At 33.6% G+C, this 23,414-nt stretch overlaps 1 protein-coding gene across 6 annotated transcripts; it reads left to right on the forward strand.

The window, feature by feature from the left end:
• Positions 1-2,358: 2,358 nt before the first annotated feature.
• Positions 2,359-15,967, forward strand: LOC149774242 (uncharacterized). 6 transcript variants are annotated; one of them, XR_016416897.1, is made up of 17 exons: positions 2,359-2,526; positions 3,102-3,337; positions 3,785-4,044; positions 4,439-4,547; positions 5,183-5,415; positions 6,947-7,078; positions 7,582-7,749; positions 8,281-8,417; positions 8,821-8,926; positions 9,384-9,467; positions 9,906-10,086; positions 10,393-10,482; positions 12,187-12,275; positions 12,716-12,774; positions 13,011-13,073; positions 14,800-15,059; positions 15,317-15,454. XR_016416897.1 is itself a non-coding variant. In XM_089945520.1 (17 exons), exons 1-17 carry the CDS (start codon positions 2,390-2,392, stop codon positions 15,919-15,921), a joined length of 2,874 nt encoding a protein of 957 aa, XP_089801646.1. In that variant the 5' UTR covers positions 2,366-2,389; the 3' UTR covers positions 15,922-15,967. The 6 variants fall into 6 exon arrangements, 5 of the variants coding, with proteins under 5 accessions (XP_089801651.1, XP_089801649.1, XP_089801646.1 ...); XM_089945520.1 differs by having other exon boundaries at positions 2,366-2,526; positions 14,800-14,984; positions 15,317-15,967; XM_089945521.1 differs by having other exon boundaries at positions 2,366-2,526; positions 6,992-7,078; positions 14,800-14,984; positions 15,317-15,967.
• Positions 15,968-23,414: the final 7,447 nt, after the last annotated feature.

Here is a 23,414-nt window from a genome sequence, read left to right on the forward strand (position 1 = left end):
TGTTCTAAGATTTTCCCGCCAATAACGAATGGCTATTCGGAGTTACGCTAACTTCCTCTGGCTAATTTATCTTAGCGAACTAATTTTTGCCGGAAGACGAGGAGATTTCATTCTTCCCAAATCAGGGTCTCTCCCCATCTCGATTCTGATTTGGGTGGCGCTGTGACCCTGTCCAATCGTCTTAGCGGCCAGTTCAAAATGCCTGTCTGTCTGCAGGGAAAAGAAATTAAGACACTCCCACTTCTTCAGGCAACTTCTTTTCATCTGGACAAACGTTTCCACAACTAGGTGATAACTGGCTATCTGGAGGCTTCGCAACTCCTAGGTCCGGCTCTCCACTTCTAGCCACGGCAATCTTACGTAATGGATTAATGGTAGCCTGTGGCAATGTTTAACATCAAACAATGGCTTGTCGGAATTACTTTGATTATACATGTTTCAACTGGAGCTGCTTTGGGTCGGGGACACTTATTATTTTAATATTAAAGTAAATCACCAGATCTTTTGACGGAATAGCTGATCGTGCATTGACATTTTTAACTTCAACTCAGTTTATGGCACTTTGAATGCAGGTGCTCACAATCCCATGCTTGTTTATCCACAAATGCAATCATTTTATGTTTTCTACTTCTTCGTTGTTAGGATTTTTCAGTTTCAGTTCAAGCAATCTCATCTAAGTCAGAATCATACTCGCTGTAAACTGCTATTTGCTCATGTCGTCTTTGCTGCCAATATCAAACTTGGAGTAGGTTTCAATCAAACAGTCACATACCGAGTTAAAATTTAGAGCCAAAATATAATTTAAAGTATTTGTGGATATCAGTCGTTTAGAGATGTCTTGCATAGCCAGCAATGGTTTCAGTAACTTGTGTTTACCTACTTCACAAAAGTTCTGTATTTTTTTTTTCTTCAGCTAAGCATTCGGCTTTGACGACTTCGTGAAATAATACAACAAAAGACATTGAGGCTTATTTATGTCACTTGGCATTACTGAATAGCATTTGTTGGCAGCAATATAAATCTGCTCGCATATGCACCAAATATACACCATGTTCAACTCAATAGTCTTCATTCTACTAAATTAACCGTTACCAGTTCTGATCACTGTATTCACACAAGAAATACCAATGTGTATCATAATTATAATAGGTATATGTTCCGACTTCAAAAGGTATACTGTCAAGTTTACTCAACCAAGTGGCCGAAGTGAAATTTTAAATTTTATAAACATATCCCCTGACAGTACCAATTGTCTCGTCATATCACCTAACTAAATATAAAACTGCTGTTTGTAATTACATCTAGTGTGTCGTCATTTGCAAGTGCAACCTTAGCAATGTCGCTATGGTAGAATAACCGTAAACACATTTTCTGTAGTAGTTGCACAAACATAGAAAACTTTTGACATCTTTATGTGTTTTAGGAACAGGAAATTGTGTAACTGCATGTAATTTAGATTCATCTACCTTGATACCTTTTATGACCAAGATAAACAACTTCAGATGCTGCAAATACACATTTTGATGGCTTCAGTGTCAAGTTTGATTGCCGCAAACGGCCAAATATAAGATCTAGATGATTGAGGTGTTCTTCAAATGAATTGTAAAAAATAATGATGTCATCTATGTATGCAAGACATGTTGACCACGATATCCCTCTAAGAACATGACTTAAAAGAACGCAATAGGTGGCAGGGGCATTCCTTAGTCCATACGGCATTACATTCCGTTCGTAAAGACCACGTGATGTTATAAAAGCACTCTTCTGTTTTGATAATGGGTCCATAGAAATTTGCCAAAATGCTGAATTTATATCTAAAGTACTGAAAAGACATGGTTGAGTTTGTCCAACTGCATCAATGACATCTTCTAATCGAGGAAGAGGAAAGGTCATCGGTTGTGTCACCTGATTAAGTTTCCTATAATCAAACGCAAAACGATAGTCACCATTTTTCTTTTTGACTAGTACAACTGGGGATGCATAACTAGATGAAGTGGGTTCAATTAATTGATGTTCTAATAATTCATCAACCTGTCTATCAATTTCCTTATTGATGAATGGTGCCACACGGTAAGGTTGACAACGAACTGGCATAGAGTTACCTGTTTCTATTCGGTGCGTGAATACATTAGTATTGCCTAACTCATCTAAGCTCACTGCGAACACATCCCTATGTTGATTTAAAAATGAGTGAAGTTCCTGTTTTTGGTTTTCTGTCAAATCTGAAGAGTGTAAATCAAAATTAATTGGTTTGCATGATTTGCTAGACTGTGTATTCATGATATTAGGTGTGTCATTCCACCCGATACGTCCATTGTTACAGCCTACAAGCCTGGACTTGTTGATATTGTTAAGGCCTTCAAACCGCAACAACGTATATGTTCGTACGATGCAGTATACGTTATGTAGCTACCAAGCCTTAACAATGTTGTTGGAATATTTTCTCTGTTGCGCATGTGCGCAATTTCTAAAACTAAAACATCCGGTTGCAGAAGCTGTGGGCCATTCAATTTCCCTTTGTTCCTGGTATGTAGATGTTGAGTATGGCTTCATTCCCAAACTTATGATATATTTTGATCTTGGATTTATTGTGTTGTCTGTTGCTGAAGTAATTATAACAATACTAATTTGTATCAAATGGAAGAAGTAATTATCTTTGATAGAGATTGCCTGATAATTCATTTTCCGTGATGTTGATTTGTACAATTAAAAATAAATGCTTTGACAAATTACCCTGGAGATGTACCTGGAGAATTGTAAATGTGCAAAGCCTTATTTATAGGAACAGTTTAGCAAAGCTGAATTTTGTTGTAGCAGGTTGCTCAATATTGGTTTAGACAAGATGCAATAGCGAGAGCGTTGTGTTTAAGTCAGTTGAGAGCAGGTGTGAATAAAACTCCTGAAAAAGCACTGGGTTTTTTTACGTAATTATTCTTCGTTTTTATCACTTAAATAATTCCATTTTATTTGTTAGTGCCACAATTTTGGAATGGTTTGTGCCTTTTTATAGTATTATTTCATGGCGTTGCATTAAATGCAAATATTTGTCGTTGAATCCATTTAACAGTAGATAAAAATGTTTGTGTCTGTTTTTTATTAAGGAAAATGGTGTTCTCATGGGATCGAAAGCCAGCCAAGAGAAAATATATATCTGTTCAAAACAAGTCAATTAGGGTAAAGTATGAGAGAATTTTACCAACTTCTAGTAGAGAACAAGACCCAGTGGCCATAGATGAAACAAGTGGATCTCTTCCAAAGGCAATATCTGCATCTGGGTCCATATCCTTAAACTCAGAACTTGTAGATAAACAATCAGAAGAGGCAGTTTTTCTCTCAGGTAAAATACAGTCTGTCCCTAGTTTAAGATCCTAATGCAGAGTCCTTGCAAAAAGAACATGTTCTTATTTACAAAAATACCTTCCTATAAAATTTGATAGAATGTTTCCTGATATTTACCGTGTCTTTCTTTAATTGACATCCCAATCATTCAGTACATAATAAATGCTTACCTAACAGATGTCTTTAATTGGCAAATACTTCCAGAAAAGCAATAAAATTAGAACAGCCAAAAGAGGCATAATTACAGAAGAATAAAATTACAGTGGTTACAGCCTGAATATACTACAAAAGCAAATTTATTTCTAGCATTTTTTCTGTCTCATACATGTATTTGCTTATTTACATTGATTTTACATGTGACTGCAATATATGTATCATATGATGTATAATCTGTTATTTTTCTCTTATTAATCAACAACAAATAAAGTGCTTACAAATCTTGCAGATGCCTTAGATGAAACAAAAGTCTCCTACCGAGAGAAGAAGAGAAAAAGACTAGAAAATTGGGCAGCTCTTGCTGATGAATTGGTTGAAGTTGGCACAGCCGTGTTGTTTACACCACCTCACAGTCAGTGCATTTGTTGTACACAAAGTCCCGATCAGATTTTTCGCTGCATGGACTGTGGCACATCAGCCGTGTACTGCAGAGAATGCCTTGACATTTGTCACAGTCTGCCACATCTACACATGTTTGAAGTGTTTAAAGTAAGCTGTTATTAATTTTTAATGTGTAAGTTTTGTTAGCATCAATTTATATTGTTTTGTATGAATTGAAATTGTTGTCTGTATATTTTACATCTTCAAGATATTGATATACAGTCCAGGTTATCTTTTTATTAATTACCTTGTTAATCCTCAGATGAACTAGTCAGTTTATGAAAACAGATTTTCATCCAGGGAGTATAACATTTTGCAACATTTGTATATTAATGTGATTTTTTCATTCTTTTTATTTTCTTTCACATTATTTTTCTTCACTAGTTATATTAATAGTATTAATTTTATTTACAAAAGATTTTTTTATTGTATAGAGATTATGCCACAGGAGGGAATATATATTTTTCAAATGAGAAGTAACCAGCATTTTCTTGTTTTTCAGAATGGTACATTTGTTTGTGTGGACACAGATACACCAGTGTGGAGAAGGCCAGATAACCATGAATGTCAAACCATCTATTGTCAGCAGATTGTAGTAATGGATGAACATGGTTGGTATACATTTATCCTCTTTAATATATACAAATTAAAAATGGTCCATTATCATTTCTAAACAGAAATTTACAAACTGCTTCTGGGGGCCCTGAGTGGCCATCTCACCTCTGCCTGCGTGTGTTTGAGTCTCGGATACAGCCAATGTCGGTATGTGAGAAAGCTTGCCAGTAGCTTCTCGTGGGTCGGTATTTCTTTCCAGGTTTTCCTGGGTTCTTCCTCCGCCATTAATACTGGCCGCCATGTATATCCTATCGTGTGCTGAAAAATGGCATTAAACACTACAAGAACAACAACAACAACAAACTGCCTCTGATAAATCACCTAACCTGTTTGACAAAATTTGAGGGAGAAAAAAAACATCCTGGAATGGCTACATTTCAGACTGGTACTTATGACAAGACATTGCAATCTGATTTTTTACATCACTACTACATGTGGAAACAAAATTCAATTCTTCCTGCAAACTGGTCAGCCAAGTTTAAAAATTTTTAAGAGGAAACCTTTCTTATTATTAGGCTTCTTAAGTTTGCACTAATGATACTAATCAGCCACTGATAATGACTTTGCTGCTTTCAGGTAATGTTCATTTTTTACACCTTCATTTTTCCAATAAGCATTTTTATTTTAACAGGCAGACAGCACAAGCGTATCATTGAATTATGTGGGTGCGAGTCTGCGGCAGTTACAATGATCCGTAGTTATCTCTGGCCTTCCTCACCTAAGAATCCCATTTTAGGTTTCCACATAGGACTTCTTGAGTGGATGACAGCACTGTTGCTGGAGTGTCATGTGTCTACCAAAGGTTTCTGTGAAGCTTTAAAGGCCAAGTTGTCCAAGCATCACAAAGGATTGTTTGATTCAGAAGTAATGCATTCAGTTCTTGTCTTTTTCATAATTATTCCATTTTTGTGTTTATATTCTTTCTTGAAAACAGTTGTTAAATATGTATATATGTAATGAAAGATTATTATTTTAGTGGTTTGTAAATTGATGTTTTTGTAATGAGTTATGTTGTTTCCAGCACAAATTAGGTTTTTTTTTTGGTTTTCAATTTGTGGCATGTAGCAACTGTATATCAACACAAAATTTAGATTTTACAGAATATTCTTACAAGTATCCAGTTCACCCAGATTTTATAACCTATGCTTTTTGCCATAATTAGCACACTGGGTTTGTTGAATATTTGACAGACTTGGTCACATTATCCTGTGAAATCATTTACACATCATGTATTGATATATAATTTGGTGTTATACATTTCCGAAGTTGTTGTATTCTGCTCATTGGTTCAGTTTCACATAATGTGATTTGAGTCTGTTTAAAATAGAAATAACTGAAGACCTGCATCCTGTTTCTAAAATAAATATTTCTGATAATTTTGATTTTGTTGCATCTTTGTAAATGTTTTGTAATCCACATGCTTTACAATGATACTAATACCCTTTGCCTGTCCGTTTTGGGGTCTCCAGGTGGCCAAATGGCCTAAATCACTCTCCATTACAGATCACTGCAATCTCACCCCTGTCTGCGTGGGTTTGAGTCACTGGCTCAGCAAATGTAGGTATGTGAGAAAGCTTCCCATCGGTTGATGGCTCTTTGGGGTTTTCCCGTTTCTTCCTCCACCAGTTATACTGGCTGCCATGTATAGCCTATCTGGTGCTGATAAATGGTGTTAAACCCCACAACAACAATAACAACTGTCTGTTTTGTTGATCTACCTATCAACAGATCTTTTTTTTTCAAAACTGCTAGGTGACATTTCACAAAACTTAGTATGTTTTATGATCTTTCCCACAAAGTAAATATCATTTCAAAGAGGGTTCGAGTTTTGCAATTACCCGGTGGGAGAGAAAAAAATGTTGTCACATAATATTTAGGTATATATTATGTTATAGCAGGAAGATGCACCATCTGTGTGACACATATTCCATTCCATTTTTTGGGGTAATCACAATATCTTGTTTTACAATGGACAAAGAAGAAATAAACTGTATCCATGATAAACAAAATTCTGAAAGTTAGTAGCTATTTGGCAAAGTATCCAGTATGCATATTTTAACTATCTCAGTTGGTCACATCGCCTTTTCTTTTATCAAACAGCTTTTATATGAAGTTTTGTGTTTACAAGATTCCATTTCATGTGAAGTTGACACATTCAAACAAGAAATATATTTAGATGCTTTCATTTATTAAATCCTGTTGAAATTTTGGGAGGGAAATGTTAGGACCAAAAAATTCCATCTCTACAGCAGATGTCAGTTTACTTATGTGCTATGAGTTATCAGTAATATTTATTATATCAAAATTGTATGCACGTCTGTTAGATACAGTATAAAGTTTAAAATGAATCAAACTTGTTATTTATATTCTTGTTTTTTTGTTGTTTATTTTCCAGTTTAAAGACGTTTATAAAATTTTAATGAATGAATGCCTGGTGCAGTATCGAAATTTTAGGTACAGGATCAGTCACCCTATACATCTTTGTGAAGAAATTGATTCTGGAACCCAGTGCCCAGCATGCTTTGAGGTAACAGCTGCTTTAAGAAGCCAATGGATCTATGTATGTATGTATGTGTGAATATATATATATATATATATATATATATATATATATATATATATATATATATATATATATATATATATTACATTATTCCTAGTATTGTAGACTGCAGTTTCTCATTATGTTTGTATATATCATCTGACAGGTATATAAATTTCCTTTGGATACAGTAAGATATGCAAACAGCTCCTTTATGCATAAAAAATACAGTTTCCTAGTTGATATATAAGTCTAAATTTATGCAAAATATTAAGCATGCACATTTCCATCTGGCACTTGTTATTTGATGTTGTTCATTGTACAGTCTGATAGAAGTCTTCATTGCATGTCAGCTCTGACATTGAAAGTTGATGGGTATAAGGAATTCGATTTAAATAAGTCAATAATGAGAGGCTTTTTTAACATAATTTTGACCAGACAGATGTACCACAACATTTCTTATAACTCATTTTCAATTTCATTTTCAGAATCCACAAAAGATTATTTCTTTTGATGCAGATTTCCAGTTGGTCAGAAAGGTTTCATCGGGAGCTGAGGCAGGAAAGCCTAAACATGATGGTCATTTCTGTCTTGATCAGGATGAAGTTGATAAATTCATGGATGGCTACTCCACAGAAAAGACAAAGAATATGCAGGTAAAAGGCAGTTCACAATGTAAGAAGAGTTTTAACTACTTGATTCTATACTTTATATACTATTTTCCTCAAATAAAGACAGTTTCATTAATTTACTCATATTTTTGTGAAGCTATTATCTTTTTAGATGCTTTTTGTTTACCATTGCCTGCCCAGTGCCATCAGATGACAGATACATTAATTTATTACCACATCTCCATCCACTACAGATGGTTACCATAATAAGTACCATGTATGCTTAATTTCCACCAAATAGTTTAGAAGGTCATACATATACAGTTTTGGAGACAGAATGGTAGTTTACATACAGCTAATGCTTGAGTGAAAATCTTGTAGATCATGAGTCTTATAACAAGTTCTATTCTCGTGCATTAGCGTTTAATAATTTATCATCTAGCTGCTTTGCATAAAGATGAAGGATTCTGACCTAAGTTTATTAAGTCACTTCATATTTACCATAAAATTTTGCCTCATCTTCTGGACTCTTGATGTAGTTATTTTATTTTGCAAGTTTCCGTTTGTTTATTTCAGGAATGTAGTGAGTTTCAAGCTGGCAGTGCCCTAAGATCCAAAGCGAAGAACAAGAAACTTGATGAAACTGCTCTGTTTGGTTCTGCCTGTCGTCATGAATTCCCACACTATTTTTTCAACCTGAAACATGGTGAAAGGTATGCAATTGTTTTTTTTATCAAAAGTCTTAATAATTTAGTATCCACAATATCATTTGGGTAAATATTTGTCATGCAAAGTTGTATTTTTCCATCTTTGAAAATTGGTTAATGACTTACCAAAGTTTCTCTCCTCAAGGAATGTAACTGCATTAAAGATTTTTTACATAGTTGAATGAAATATCTTTACGGCTCAGTTATTTCAATCAATTTTACATTTATTCGTAATTAGTCGATTACAATATTGTAATGATTATTTGTTTTGAACAGCATTGAGATTCATTAATACCGGTAGTAACTTATTGTTACTGGCAAAATTTTACAACTAAAGTTTGGTATACTTATACAATTGATTTTTTTTCTTAATATGATCTTGTATGTTTGAATTTCAATTTTATTACAGAATTGGTTATTCAGTGTACCTGCTTGAAAAATTAGTTGCAGAAAACAAGGACAGCCAAATGCACATATTGTATGATATAGCTTGTCTCCTGGAAACCCACCTGAAGGTACATGTCTGCCCTGTCTATTATGTGGGTGAATTTCTCCTGACTTAGTTGTGTTTGTGGCCATGTCATATTTCATGCAGTATTTCAGTAATTTTTCTGTTTTGATTCTCTCTCATTTCCTGATTGTTGTACAATACATATCTTCTTTTAATCATTTTAATGTATTAATTGAAAACACTTCTTGTTTATAATTAATTTTAGGTTCAGTATTTGATGTCAGATAATCTGTCAATAGATTGATGTGTGAAGCATAGCTGAAACCTCATTACCACTTTGTGAAAGTGTTGTCATTTTGTTTTTGGCGTCACTTTTATTTATGTGTTCAGTAATTCCTATGATAGTGTTGTTTCTAATCATTTTCAGCTTGCAATTTTGTTCTTCATGTGCATTCTATTAGCATGGTATCATTATGATATTGTAACATTTTTTGTAATTTAATTTCATTGTTTATTTTTAGAAAAAAGAACGTACTGATCTGTTGGATGCAGTGAAGCTAGTTATCCCAATATTTCATTGCTATGGACACAAAATGGCTTGCCAGGTTTGTTTTCCCTTTACCAGTAAAAACATAATGAAATATATCTTCATATACCTTTTGAAATGTTTTTAATTGTTGATTGTTCCAATATCAAATGCCTGTCTTTTTTAATGAAAATTTTATATGATGATGTAGACGCTCGGTGTATGCACCAAAGTTGTAATGACAAAGGAAATCTTCTTGCTACTGGCATTTGTAAAAATGTTGCAGTTTGTTTCAGATAACTGTATTTTTAAGATCACGAAAAACTTTATTTAAGATCAGTTTTAATTAAATGGCTTTTGTAATTACTGCAGTTCTCAAGAATTTACATTCACTTTATTAACAAATTTTTTTGAAAGAACATTACCATGTAAAGGGAATACAAAATCTTGTGTATTAATGTTTCAACTGTTTTTTTTTAATTCAGTTTTGTCATGTACATTTTCCCCATTTTTGTAGGTTTTGTACAACCCAAGGCGAACACCTGGGTTAGGACTGACTGATGGGGAGTGCTTGGAGCGCCTGTGGGCATACTTAGGGAAATTTAAAAGCATTTCCAAGGAGATGACTCCAGAAAATCGTGTTGATCTGCTTGTTGATGGCCTTATGCATTATGGAGATAAAATTAAAAGAAAACAAGGTACATGTAGTCTCTGCATATGCAGTTTTTGCAAGTAAGAAAATGTCATTACCATCTAATTGTGCCATTAACAGATTAGGTTTTATCAAACATAATATTAATTATATTTAAAATTCCTTGCCATCTTTTTGTTGTATTAATGTATACATACATTAAGACCTGTCCTAACATGCAAATCCTGGGGTGAATAGATTTGACCGGTTGAAAATTAATATAGTACATCTAGATAAAAACATGATTTTCACATTCATTACAGAAATTATATACACAAACACACACAGTAATTATCATCTTACTGATTTTCAGGCAAAACCTTTGCAGAAAGGTTGAAGAAAGCAGAAGCTCTGAAAGTCAACACCAACAGAATGCTTCAAGAAACTCTAGGAAATATTTCAGGTGTTTTAAATTATGCTTTTCTTTAATTCTTTCTTTATGTATATTTTGAACCATTAATCAATTTTTTTAATTAAGATTTTCAACTTATGCTTGTTTTTGTTTTTTGATATATTATTTTCAGTATAACATCCATGCATGTTAGCCTGTAACAATTTTGCTGGTGTTCGTTAAAAGTGTGCCGACCTGATAAAATCATGAACTAACAAATGAATAACAGGTATTTTGAAGTGCTTTTCATGAAACGTGCAAGAACTCTAATGCTAAATCTTTAATAATTGATTAATTAAGCTGACACTATACATATTTTAGTCATCTCTGGTGGACACTGTATTTCTTGTTTGCCTTACTATTAAAAAAAATTGGAAATGTCTTTCAAAATTACAGCAAAATATCAAATCATTTTCAATTCAAACACAATTTCAGATCAAACCATTGACTTTGTATAAGCAGTGTTATTTAATTCTGAGCAATGGATATAATGCTTTCAGTTTATTTTTATTAGCAGTGTTGCTCATGGAGGTGCAGGGTATTACCAGTAGAGCATTTTTCCTCATGATATTTTGTTCCAGCTGTACATACCACATTATGTTTCCACTAAATCATACATGCCAACCATTACACTTTTGGCATAATCATTATGCTTTTCTCACCAGATTACATTTTATGTTAGCCTGTATATGAATTGTGCTTTTTTGGCATACAAAAAAGAGCAATAATAAGTTCTTTTGTAATTTTTTTATTATCATTTCTTTGATTCCACTCATACACTGGAGATTATTCTTGAAAAGATGACTGCTGTGTAAGAATAGTGCAAGAGTAGTTTCCTTTTTCGCTATTTAGAGCAACTGTATATGACCCATTTCCAAGAAACAGACTGGTTTCTTCAAATATGAACATTGCATCACAGATTCATTAAATTGACAAGCTAGTTAGTTAGTGGACCTGTCTATACATTTAATGGTGCCATATGTTAAACATTTATGGTGTGAGTCGTTATATGATAGAAAATATTAGAGCAGTTATCATCAAGAAGGAATGTACAGAAATTGCAAAGTAATCTTGTTATTGAAAGAAAGTAATGATATTTTTCACTTGTTATGTTAATTTGTTAAAAGTATGTGCATAATTCTAAGATTGGGGCATTGGTGTTGGCATCAGACTCCAGTTTCCCTGCCAACTGTATCATTATCATCACTTAGTGGAGTGTATGCTTCAGTGTCAGCACTTCCCATTTTTATGCACAAGCACTCAGTTGTTTTAACAGTATCATTTACAGTATCACAAGCACTCAGTTGTTATAACAGTATCATTTGCAGGGTGTAGCTTATAGTGTAAGCAGACTCATTCATATGATAGACCGCCATTTGCTATTTTTTGGATGGTAAGCAGGGATTGTTCTGAAGAACATTCTGTGCCCCAAATAGCATTAAAAAATGTACTCTGATTTCTTGAGGTAAAAGAGAAAAAATCAAAGTTCGAAAGAAAATCCCAAGACCTACCTTCAAACAATTTAAATGGTCAATTGTGGTATACCACAGTACAGAGTTATGTGTAGTATCCATTGTAGCTTCTTGTTAGTGTAATATAGAAATTTGCGTTACATGCATTACTTGACCAGTTTTTTGCTTATTGTGAATTTATTTTCATGTATATCACTTTTTCTGGCTTTGCAGAAATAATTTGATTGTCGCTGTCTTTTTAAAGGTGTGTCAACAGATGACATTAGAAGATGGTCAGTGGAGGATAAAAATCGATTTTCCACAGGCAACTCTCTTGCAAGAAGTGAAAGCAAGGTATAACAGCACATCATTCACTGAGTTTGGTTTAAGAGATGATAGCACCCCTATGTATAGGTCAGGTAGAATTTATATCTCTAAAATTTCATCTTTGCTCATTTTAATTTCTTTTTGCTTTGCTTCAGATCTGAATTTCAGTTTGGAGTGGAAAGAAATCATTGTTAATAAGAGTCGGTCATCATCCAATATAGTGACTGTGCTAAAATATATTTGCATGGAGGTGTTTTTGCCTTGTTTCTAATGAAGTTCATCAATAAAATACCTTTAAACTACTCATTTTCAATTGCTCTGAATCAATTATGTTTTACTGTAACATCAGTAATGTATGTTATTAAATCTATGATTATTTCAACCTCCAGTTATTATAGGTGACTTCACCATGTCAGCTGCAATTGCACAAGCAATATGTTTAATTTATGCTTTATAATAAATTTCAGGAACCGCTTACCCGATTAGAGACATATGCTATCAGTTTGAAGAAATACTACCATTTAAGGTAAGTTGTTCATCTCTTATAACTGATACCTTTTGTTAATTAGACATAGAAAACCTCATACAGTAGCTTGTCCTTAAACCTGTAATGGTGATATGAATAATGTGCCAGTGTTGCCCTAAACAATAATATTTTCTTTAATAATTTTATAATTTCTTTGAAAGGAAAGACTTCACATAAATTTCAATTATATTTCAATATACATCAAGTCGGTATTATTTTTATATATACTCTTTCAGTCAGTCTTCACTGGGAGTTGTTGATCCACTAGTTACAGAGAACATCAGGAAGAAAATGTCTGGGTAAATATGTTTCATTTTCATTATGTCTCAAGTCACACTCAACCATTTACTACTGTATGTATGATTCAAGGCATTGTTGTACAGGCAGTGTCTTTTACTGCACAGGTGCATCTTGCCAGCATCATAGTTTGAGAATGTAGTATATGTCAAAATTAAAGCTGTAATTTTATGACTGAGGTCAAACCTGCCTGTTGTCACAAAACTACCAACAAATACAAAAGATGCAGTGATCACATTGAATAATATATAATATGTTTTTGTTGATTGTTTCAAGTTAATAATTGCAGAGATGCATATTTACTTCAGCCTATTCATTTTGGCAGGATGCATAGAAATCGTCTGGATCAGCTACAATAGAACAACCTCATGCATAGTTTGCGAGGCAGTTTTGGATGGCTTAAATTGGTCATTCTATAGTTTCTGTGCATCAGAGTAGTTTCAAAAACTTAGACTGAAATGGGTTTTTCAAAACAGTTTAATCAGTTGTCATATTTTTCTACACACAAATGCACACCCAACACTTTTTCAAGTTGATGGTTAGGTATGGTGGCAGTATTTCAGAAATGGTCTAAAAGTGGGGTTGTTCAGAAACTGGTTGCAAATGTTAATGCCTGTTTCATGTTTATTCAACAGATTCAGATACATAGCTTTATTACAGCATGTGATTCATGGATTTGTTCATTTGTGCATTTTAATTAACTTTGCATAGTTTCCTTATTAGCTACATTTAAAGTGTCCACACTTTTCATGATATAGTTACAACAAACTATGATATAATCAGACTCAAGTGACAAAGTATTTAATGCTGAAAAGAGTGAATATTTGTTGCAGAAATGAATAAATCCATGATTCTTGCACCTGTGGTCATTGTCAGACTCTCCCCCTCCCCCCAATTTTCATACTGTGATTTTTAATTCCTCACAATTGGGTTACCATTACTTGTTAAAATGTATTTTAGTTATTTGAGTCACTGATGTTTCTCCAGTCTGTATGCTACTTTAGAAATAAATGCAGCATTTTGACTATTTAATTTTCTATTTGTTTCATTTTCTTTCAGTGATCATTGGCTCTTGATTGGTTTTCAAGCTAATCAAAATAAGTAAAAGATTTCTCTCAGCCAGTAAAGTTTAGTATGATTTGCTTCTTTTGCTGGGAGTGCAAACTATCAAGTAATCTTGGTATGCACTCCATTCAGTCAGACCGCTCTGGTGGCCTAGTGGTTAGACTGTCCGCCTCGGATGTGGGAGGTTGTGTGTTCAATCCTCGGCCAAGTTATACCAAAGACTTTTAAAAAATGGTACTAACAGTTACCTCGCTTGGTGCTCAGCATTAAGAGGTTAGTGTTAGGACTGGTCAGCCTGGTGTCAGGATAATGTGACTGGGTGGGACATCATGCAAAATATCTGCGGCCTGATGTAAACTGTCACATTGCAGACATTGTAGCGATATGACTGAAACATTGTTAAAGCTATGTTAAAAATCCAAATCACATCACAACACATAACACAATCCAGTCAGTCTAAAAAATTCTTCTCTCTTTTTTTGTTGCCCTGTTTTACTTGTTATGGAGGAAAAAAAATTATGCAAAAGATGAAAACAATAGTGATGGCGCCTGAGCAGCCTAAAATGAACACTGGGGCAGTAACTTAATTAAATTAAAGGAAACAGATATAGTGATTATTACAATTTACTGGCAGTTCAGAGTATTCTGATTTATGTTTTTCAGTCTAGAACAGGTCTTGAGATCCCACGAAAGGTCCTTAAAGATCACCAGGTGGTCTTCGACATCAGACCAGTATAAAATGCACACTGAATCCAGTAATATAAAAACAATAACTGCCAAAGTCCAGGTGATGACAAGGCTGATGGCAGAGAGAACCTTCTTACTGCAGATGATGAAGAAATATGCGCGTAAGTATTGACATAACAAGCCTTGATATCATGAGATAAAGGAGAATGTGAAAGAAGTGTTAATGGATATTTTGGGTAATTAAAACATGTGTTTTGAAATACAGTTGTCTTTGTTTAAGAAGACTTACAATATTCCAGGCAATCTTTACAAATTTATCATTTTAGAGGTAATCACAAGAAACAATAAAACAAAATGTGTAGGGAATTAATTTGGTGTATGTTTTTATGGTATGGAGTTTTGTTTCATTGTAATATATATTAAGTTGATCTGGCTTTATAAATATAACTGGCATAATAAAAGGTCATATTTCATGTTTTTCTGTCTATTCAAGGTGGACAAGCTGTTGCAGTAAGACTTGGGAGACAGCTAAAAAAAGTAAACACAGCTGTTCAACATCATCTTAAGGAGTACAATTTATTGGAAGGCAGCAAACTCCCGTATCCAGATAAACTGGACCTGGACAGCTTGAAATCTCTAGAGGTTCCAGCTGCAGTTCCAGAAGAACTTAAAAGGCTTCTAATTGATTTGTTTGAAACAATGGAGAGATGTGATGAAGAAATTGAACTAATTGCATGTGACATGAGGAGCACAAATTGTTTTTACATAAAACAACAGGGAGCAGTGCTAACTTCATTTGAGAGAGCAGAGAGTGATGTGCACAGGGCTGTCCTGCTCTTGGAGGGTTTACATATAGAGAGATGTATTCTTCATCTGAGAAACACGTTCTCTAATGTATGCATTGTTAATGAAGTTCCATTGCATTTCCACAAGATATTACAGTTTGACTTACCAAGTGTCGACCAAGAAATTCCCTCTATTCTTGGCAATCTTGTATCAGATGAATATCTGCTAGAACAGTTAGATGTTGAAGGGTATGAATCGATGGATTCAGACCCATCTTCAGACGAGGCTGATGACATTGAGATGCATATTTAAATTTCTTCTCCTATCAGATTTTTTAGTGGTGTCTGTTTCTTTTTTTTAAGAGAAAAAAATCATTGAATTCTTCAAACAGAACAAATAATCTTTAAAATATAACAAAATATAGTATTGTTTTAAATTATCAATCTGCAGAGTTATTCTGAACTTTTGCTTATTACCAGTTGTACATATTGTATTTAGAATAAAGATACATTAATTCTTACTTACTGATACATGTATAGTTAACTGTTTTCATGTCTCAAATACAAACAGTATTTCGCTTTTATCTCTTAAATCCATATGGTTACCCATTTAACTGAGAGTGATCAAAATTATGGCAAGAGATAAGATTTAATCACTACATTATGCATAATAAATTGTCAAAATATAGTAATGATTATTTATGATGATTCACAAGAGACTGATTTTTTAATAATGTTATAACTAAGCAATGCTACGTCCAAATTCATCGTTTATTTTTCATAATGATCATGTTCATATTCATGTTATTGGACTAAGCCGATAAATCAGGTATTGGGACTGATAACACCTATTCATTAAAAGTTGTAAATATTTGTAAACAGTTTCATCTGCACACATCAGTGTACATTTTATACACTTACTGGTATTTCTTGCAGCTGTTGAGCTATTGTCAACTTAAGGGTTCTTATGTATATAATATTTCTGGATCAAATCCTATGTTTGACAGATTATAACTCCATGTTTAATAGCACAACTCTTTCCAGTGACCATTTTTAATGTGGCACTAGATTTGGCTATTACCTAATGCCAGTGGTGATGTGAAATGAACAGGTGCATTAACTGTAATATTTTGTGGTTGGTTTGTTTTCAACATAACTTCTGCTTGTAGAGTCACATAAATTGTTGTCATATCCATTATTGAAAACTTAGTGACTTTGAACTGTATTTAATGGTTTGTAGTCAGACAGTATTGTTATATTTTTTGTTATTTTACCTCATGGCAAAGTGATGAATGTTATCATTATTAAGTTTGTTTTGAAAGCTGGCTATGTGCTGTAGATTTTATAGTAACTTGATTGACTCTTTTGGGGGTATATGAATATAATAAATTCATGACAGTACAAAGTCATGCGTTCTTGAAGAAGTGATAGTCTGACAACAGCATTTTTATATGAAATATATCTTGGAAATTATCATTTACTGTAAAGTACATAAAGTACACTATAGTAACTTAGTCATTTTGGTTTGTCATTTTGTATATTGTCATGCCTCAAAAACATAATATTGTGACCAAAATATATTTAATAATTATGTCTGACACAATAAACATGTTTTAATTGCATAATCTTTTATGTATTCCTTTCTTTATGGTTGTTCTCCATACCTGAACTTTCTGAAGTTGTTCTTTCATTTCTGTCTTTATTTCCTAGAATGTCTCTGAGTCACTTGTGCCTTCACTATGTATACATTTTTATATTTAAAATTTTTTAAACTTTCATATACTATTAAAAATATTCTCAGACATTTTCATTTAATTTACATACCTTTTTGGTGGAGTGCTATTGTAACGTTAAGTACATTTTTGCTAACCTTGCACTAATAAGTTTTATTAGCCCAGACATTCACTATGTCCAACACTGTGGCCATCTTGAAAATCTTATTATCAAATCTGCTATTGAATTGATGGTCATATTGACATGGGGATTTCACCTGAATATTTTGCTCCATTTAGCTGGTCTTAAATATTGTGGCTGATTGTATATTTCAATATGGTTGCTACCATGGCATCATGGAACATTTTAACACAGCTCCAGAACGGATGGTCATAGTGACATGGTTTTCAACAAATTGTATCTTGTATCATTCATTCCTGGAATTTCTTTTCAACCAGTAGAGTGCTAGCCTCTTCCAGGGATGCTTGTTTATGTAGCCAGAAACAAGAGTGCCAGAGAAAGTTGACTCAGGATGATTACTACCATGATCTCAACAGGTTTCCGTCTCATGACATAATTTTCACGCCTTGTTAGGAAAACTTTGTTTTTAACCATGACAATTTCCTACATAATTGAAAATAATTACAAATTATCTTTTATACACGTTCAGTATGGCCCACATGCATTTTCATTATAATTTATCAATTATTTAGGAATTTATACATTTTTAACATTAGCATTACTGGTCATAGATCAAAAGAGCGTGTGGGATGGCCGGTTGCCAGATCAGTTGTCAAACGTGGCCTCCTGATAGAAAAAGACATATTCACCAGAAGACTTCATTGTTGATTCTAAATCCAAACAGTGCCCAGTGGATATCCATCATAGTCACTATAGCTGCCATCTTGAAAATGTTTAAGCTACTCAACCTGAATCAGTGGTCGTATCAACACGGACTTTTCAAGGCAAGAATTATGATATCTCGTTCCTAAGTGATAATGGTCCGGATCTGATGTCAAATATGGCCACTTCCTTGGTCATCTAGAATATCCTGTTTTTGCTATTCCTTCTAAACAGAAAGTTGTATCAACATAAGATTGATGTAAACAGTGAGCCTTGATGCTGAAAGAAACACCTGGTCACATAAATTTAGTCCTCATCTCTGTAAGCATTTAATAAACGTGATACTTTTATAAATCTAATGTAAGTCAATTAGGATTATGAATGAAAATCCAATTTTATAATTCATAAGTTTCTTAGCCCAAATTTGTCTCCTGTTTTCTTCAACGTTTTCGCTTTTGATAAATCTACTTTTATCAAGTTGTTCGCACCTAATGTTTTTCAGCTATATTATTCAGTCTTTGGGCCATTAGGTCATGGAATCTATCAAAACCATGACCTTGTTTAAAACAAAGCATATAGAAAACTAAAGTGTTTTTTACTAAACGGGTCTAATTAATTGATCCAGCTATAAAGCCTGCAATCCTTATTCAGAATCTGACCCTACTCAAGACATTTCACCCAGGTTATATCGCAACAAATATATTGTTGCATTAAAACAAATGATCTGCCCATAAATCTGGAAACATTTCAGCTGTCTCTATTAAGCATATGACGATTATTGCCATCGTTGTAATCATCGTCATCCTGATTATCAGCTCTGTCTTCTTCCTGTGAAGGCACTTTAATTCAGTTGCATCAGAACTAACTAATCTGTCCGTGTCGCTGTTTCGTCACTGTGGTGTCGTGAAACACAACACGGAATTTTTTCGTCATTAGTGCGACAGTCGTGTGGGTGTCTGTCTGTCTGCCTGTCTGTCTGTGTGTGTGAGAGAGAGAGAGAGAGAAAAAAAATTCAATATCAGTACACTTAGAATTAAAATTCTCTTTCTTACTCGTATTTCCATTTTTGCATTCTGATCATATGAGGCCCTCGGGCATTAAATTATAAATATCTACAACTCTCAACGCATGTAAGTATTAGAGAAAATCTCTCTCTCTCTCTCTCTCTCTCTCTCTCTCTCTGTGTTCAATAAACAGAAAACATTATATATTAAACAACGGAAAACCCTTTGAATCAAATTTAATTTGCGATTTTCTCTCTCTCTCTCTCTCTCTCTCTCCGAAAACAGTATATATTAAACACCGCAAAACGGAAAAACATTTGAATCAAATTTAATTTGCGATTTGGAGAGATTTTATGTTTAATGCGCAACTGAGAGAGAGAGAGAGAGAGAGAGAGAGATTGTGTGTATTTGTGCGCATGAGTGAACAAATTAAGAAACCTGTTGTTGTATTTTAATATAACATTTAATGACAATTTAGATGAACAATGAGCGTTGCTATCGACAATCACACACATTCATAGAAATACAGTGCTCGTCTCAGTATTTAAAATACGTGATAATTCTTCAAGCTTAACGTAACTCCATTACGATTGTAAACAATAATCCATAGTTTTAAAGCTTCTGGATACGTTATAAGTTTCATAGCCCAAAATTGTCTCGTTTCTTCAACGTAGTGTTTAGCATCTATTCATATTCTATAATCAGATTAAATATATAATGAAAAGATAATACACTCATGCGACATTTAGCAGGTAGTTTTGACAGCTTGACGTACGAGTGGCGACAAATATCAGTGATCGCTACATAAATACATGTATGCAATGCCTGTTATCTTTCGAAATTCCTTCTAGTAAATCTGACTGTTGTATTGGTCGCCAGCGACAATAAGCATCAAAAAGCTCGTTCATCAAGCCCTGGAATGCAATAATAAGAAATGCAAAAATGAAAATAAAAAATAAAACGTTATATGGATCATTGATACAAAATAATAGAGAGGAAAAAACAAGAATCCGTGCTATGCCACCAGTTATGAACGGAAACGTTTTTTTGGTCATTATCATGCGGGTAATCACCACAACAAATATCATGATTTAAACACAAGAAATTCACGTACCTCTATCAGCATGATTACTCGGAATATGTGATCAACACAATATTTATTATAAACCAATGATTTTAACCAAAGCGATCCACACACTTTTATAAGGATTAATTTGAATATATATTTTTGGTTGATTACTTACATGATAAAGACCAAAACACGTTTCCGTTTCATTCATTCTCACATATTCATTTGTAGAAATGATCCATAAATTTGTTATTATTTTATTGCATTCCAGGGCTTCATTAACTTTATCTCTCTCTCTCTCTCTCTCTCTCTCTCTCTCTCTCTGCGCACTGATGATGCAGTAGTGCAGATTTATCATCCTAAAAAAGAGGGAGTCAGAAAAGAAGTTTATATGTCAGTAATAAAATAAAGGTACCTAAAATTGACATTATGATAGTATCGGTTGAAACGCGATATCAACAATATTAAAATAATACCTCAGTTGGATAGAGTAGATCCAACGGTTGCTGTTGGTTTTATCGATTGTCTCGTTTGTCACAGTTTTGTAAGTTGTTTTTTTTAAACTCTCTCTCTCTCTCTCTCTCTCTCTCTCTCTCTCTCTGTCTGTCTCTGTCTCTGTCTCTCTCTCTCTCTCTCTCTCTCTCTCTCTCTCTGTCTGTCTCTGTCTCTGTCTCTCTCTCTCTCTCTCTCTCTCTCTATATATATAGAGAGAGAGAGAGTAGAAAACCAACTTACAATTTTTTATCATGATTAATCTGCACTACTCTCTCTCTCTCTCTCTCTCTCTCTCTCTCTCTCTCTCTCTCTATATATATATATATATATATATATATATATAGAGAGAGAGAGAGAGAGAGAGAGAGAGAGAGAGAGAGTAGAAAACCAACTTACAATTTTTTATCATGATTAATCTGCACTACTCTCTCTCTCTCTCTCTCTCTCTCTCTCTATATATATATATATATATATATATATATATATATATATATATATATATATCATTATTATTATTATTATTATTAAATAATTCGTGAACCCAACTTTTGGTTTTATTTGACTGTTGACGTATCTTAGTCTTATTAGAGAAAGTGGTCGAGTATGAAATGGAGGCCCAGGTTTCGGTTTTGGCCACGAATTAGGTATGTCTACATGTCTTAATCAGATAGATGCTTACTTTATTACTAACAGTGCAGTTTAAAGCACTTAAGTTATTGTGTGTCAACATCGATCGATGGGGGGGGGGGGGGGGGTAGAGAGAGAGAGATCGGGAGAAAGAGCGAGAGAGATTCACTAATATACATTAGTGTCCACCTCTTTCTGGATCTTAAGAGCTATGCCAGAGCCCCCACGACCCAGACATGAGCCCCACCAAACTTAGGATCCTATTCCAAGTTTTAAAATTTCAATTTCGTTTTACATTCTAAATTTAATATAAATTAAATAGGAACCCCAACTCAATATAAATTACATAAATTTAAATCGTAAAATTTTTAATAATTGGGAAAAATCTACTAAATTATAACAAGGTTTGTATAGGAATCCTAACTTATTGTAACTTTCAAATACCATTTGAACTTTCTAAAGAATCCTATGACGTTACACATTGGAAAATTCTAAAATACTATTACCCGAAATATAAAACTAGAGGGAATCTACATGGGGAAAGTGCAAGGTGATGACATCATGGGGCTATGTCACAGGGCGCAACGCGAAGTGGACAGACCTTCTTTAACACGTATTGAGAAGAACGACACATATTACCACTCGAATAAAACAATAGAATTTTTTTTTCCATAACCTAATATATCACACAGTTCCGATCGCCAAAATTCTAAATTGAAAATAAACGGAATATAATTTTAAAAAATATATTGTAATGGATTTTAAATTCAAAGAATTAAAATAAGACAAACGGGGGGGGGGGAATATAAAAAAAAATTGATTTATACTTGCTGTCTCAAACATACAGAAAATAAAGCATACACACAATAGCAAACACTGAGAATTAGGAGACCTCTAGCAAAGGTCACAAAAATTACAAGGCTCAGATGGACAACCCTTTAGATAAACACTAGGGAAAAATAAATAACCCATCAAAAACTCAAATTTTTTCATACAAAATTCTTTATAAGTAGAACATACAACATCTGAAGGAGAAACACAAACTTAAAATACTTTTTATATTTTTTTTAAATGGGGGGGTGGCATCTGTCTGAAAATTTTTACCGATGGATAAACAGGTGTTAGGTTCTGACAGGGATTACTACTAAAAAGGTGAGTGTTCTGAAGGATTTAATGCTTTAGGACAAGAGTAGATTAATTTAACTTAACCAGATACAAAGGTGGATCAAAATAATTGTAGTAATTACTAATAAGTGGCCAATAGTCCGACAGAGCAGGTTGCTCAAAACTCCAGCACAGATAGTGCCAAGTGGAGAACCACTTGCTGCAGTTGTTGCCAAAACCTCATGCAAGCTAACGTGGTATGTCCGTTCATAGGTTCGCTGCAAGTATACAGAATTGTCTGTTACAATGCTGCATGTATTATCATATTGAAATTATACAGGCAAATCAGCAGTTATTTTCTATTATCGTTTATTAGTCATAATAAGTAGAACTAAACTTTATCCTGGCAATAAGGAAGAATGTTCCGATGATTTTAATATCATGACCTTTTGTCAAATGTTTTGGGATGCTCAGCATGGGTTTTCATTAACCTCAGTTGCATAAGTATCAAATCCAAATTCAGAAATATTTGCCAAAGCATATATTTTATGCAAAGCAGAGTAGACTATACCTATTTATCTTTAAAATGATACCATTTTTAATATGATTCCTTGCAGCAACATTTACAGAGGAACTCTCATGTACATTTGTGTATATACTGCCCCATACAAAACTACTAAATGCCCCAACAAGTCTTTCAGAATTCTCTCTAATTTTGGATCAAAGCATCAGTTTAACTATTTTAAGATTTTGAAGTTATTTTGTGCCAAATCAAAATATTTGGTTGTCTTGACATTTATTTGCACAGCACATTATTAAAATATGTTCATGTTTAATGAAACAGCCTTATCGAAACATACTTTGTTATACATTATGACGAGTCAGTTTTATTGCTCACATGATGAACATTATACCACTCCTAGGATGATAGATACCCTCTTTGGATCTGGT

Source organism: Sinohyriopsis cumingii, unplaced genomic scaffold, assembly GCF_028554795.1.
Source record: "Sinohyriopsis cumingii isolate HCF-2022 unplaced genomic scaffold, ASM2855479v2 utg000360l, whole genome shotgun sequence".
Lineage (NCBI taxonomy): Eukaryota > Metazoa > Mollusca > Bivalvia > Unionida > Unionidae > Sinohyriopsis > Sinohyriopsis cumingii.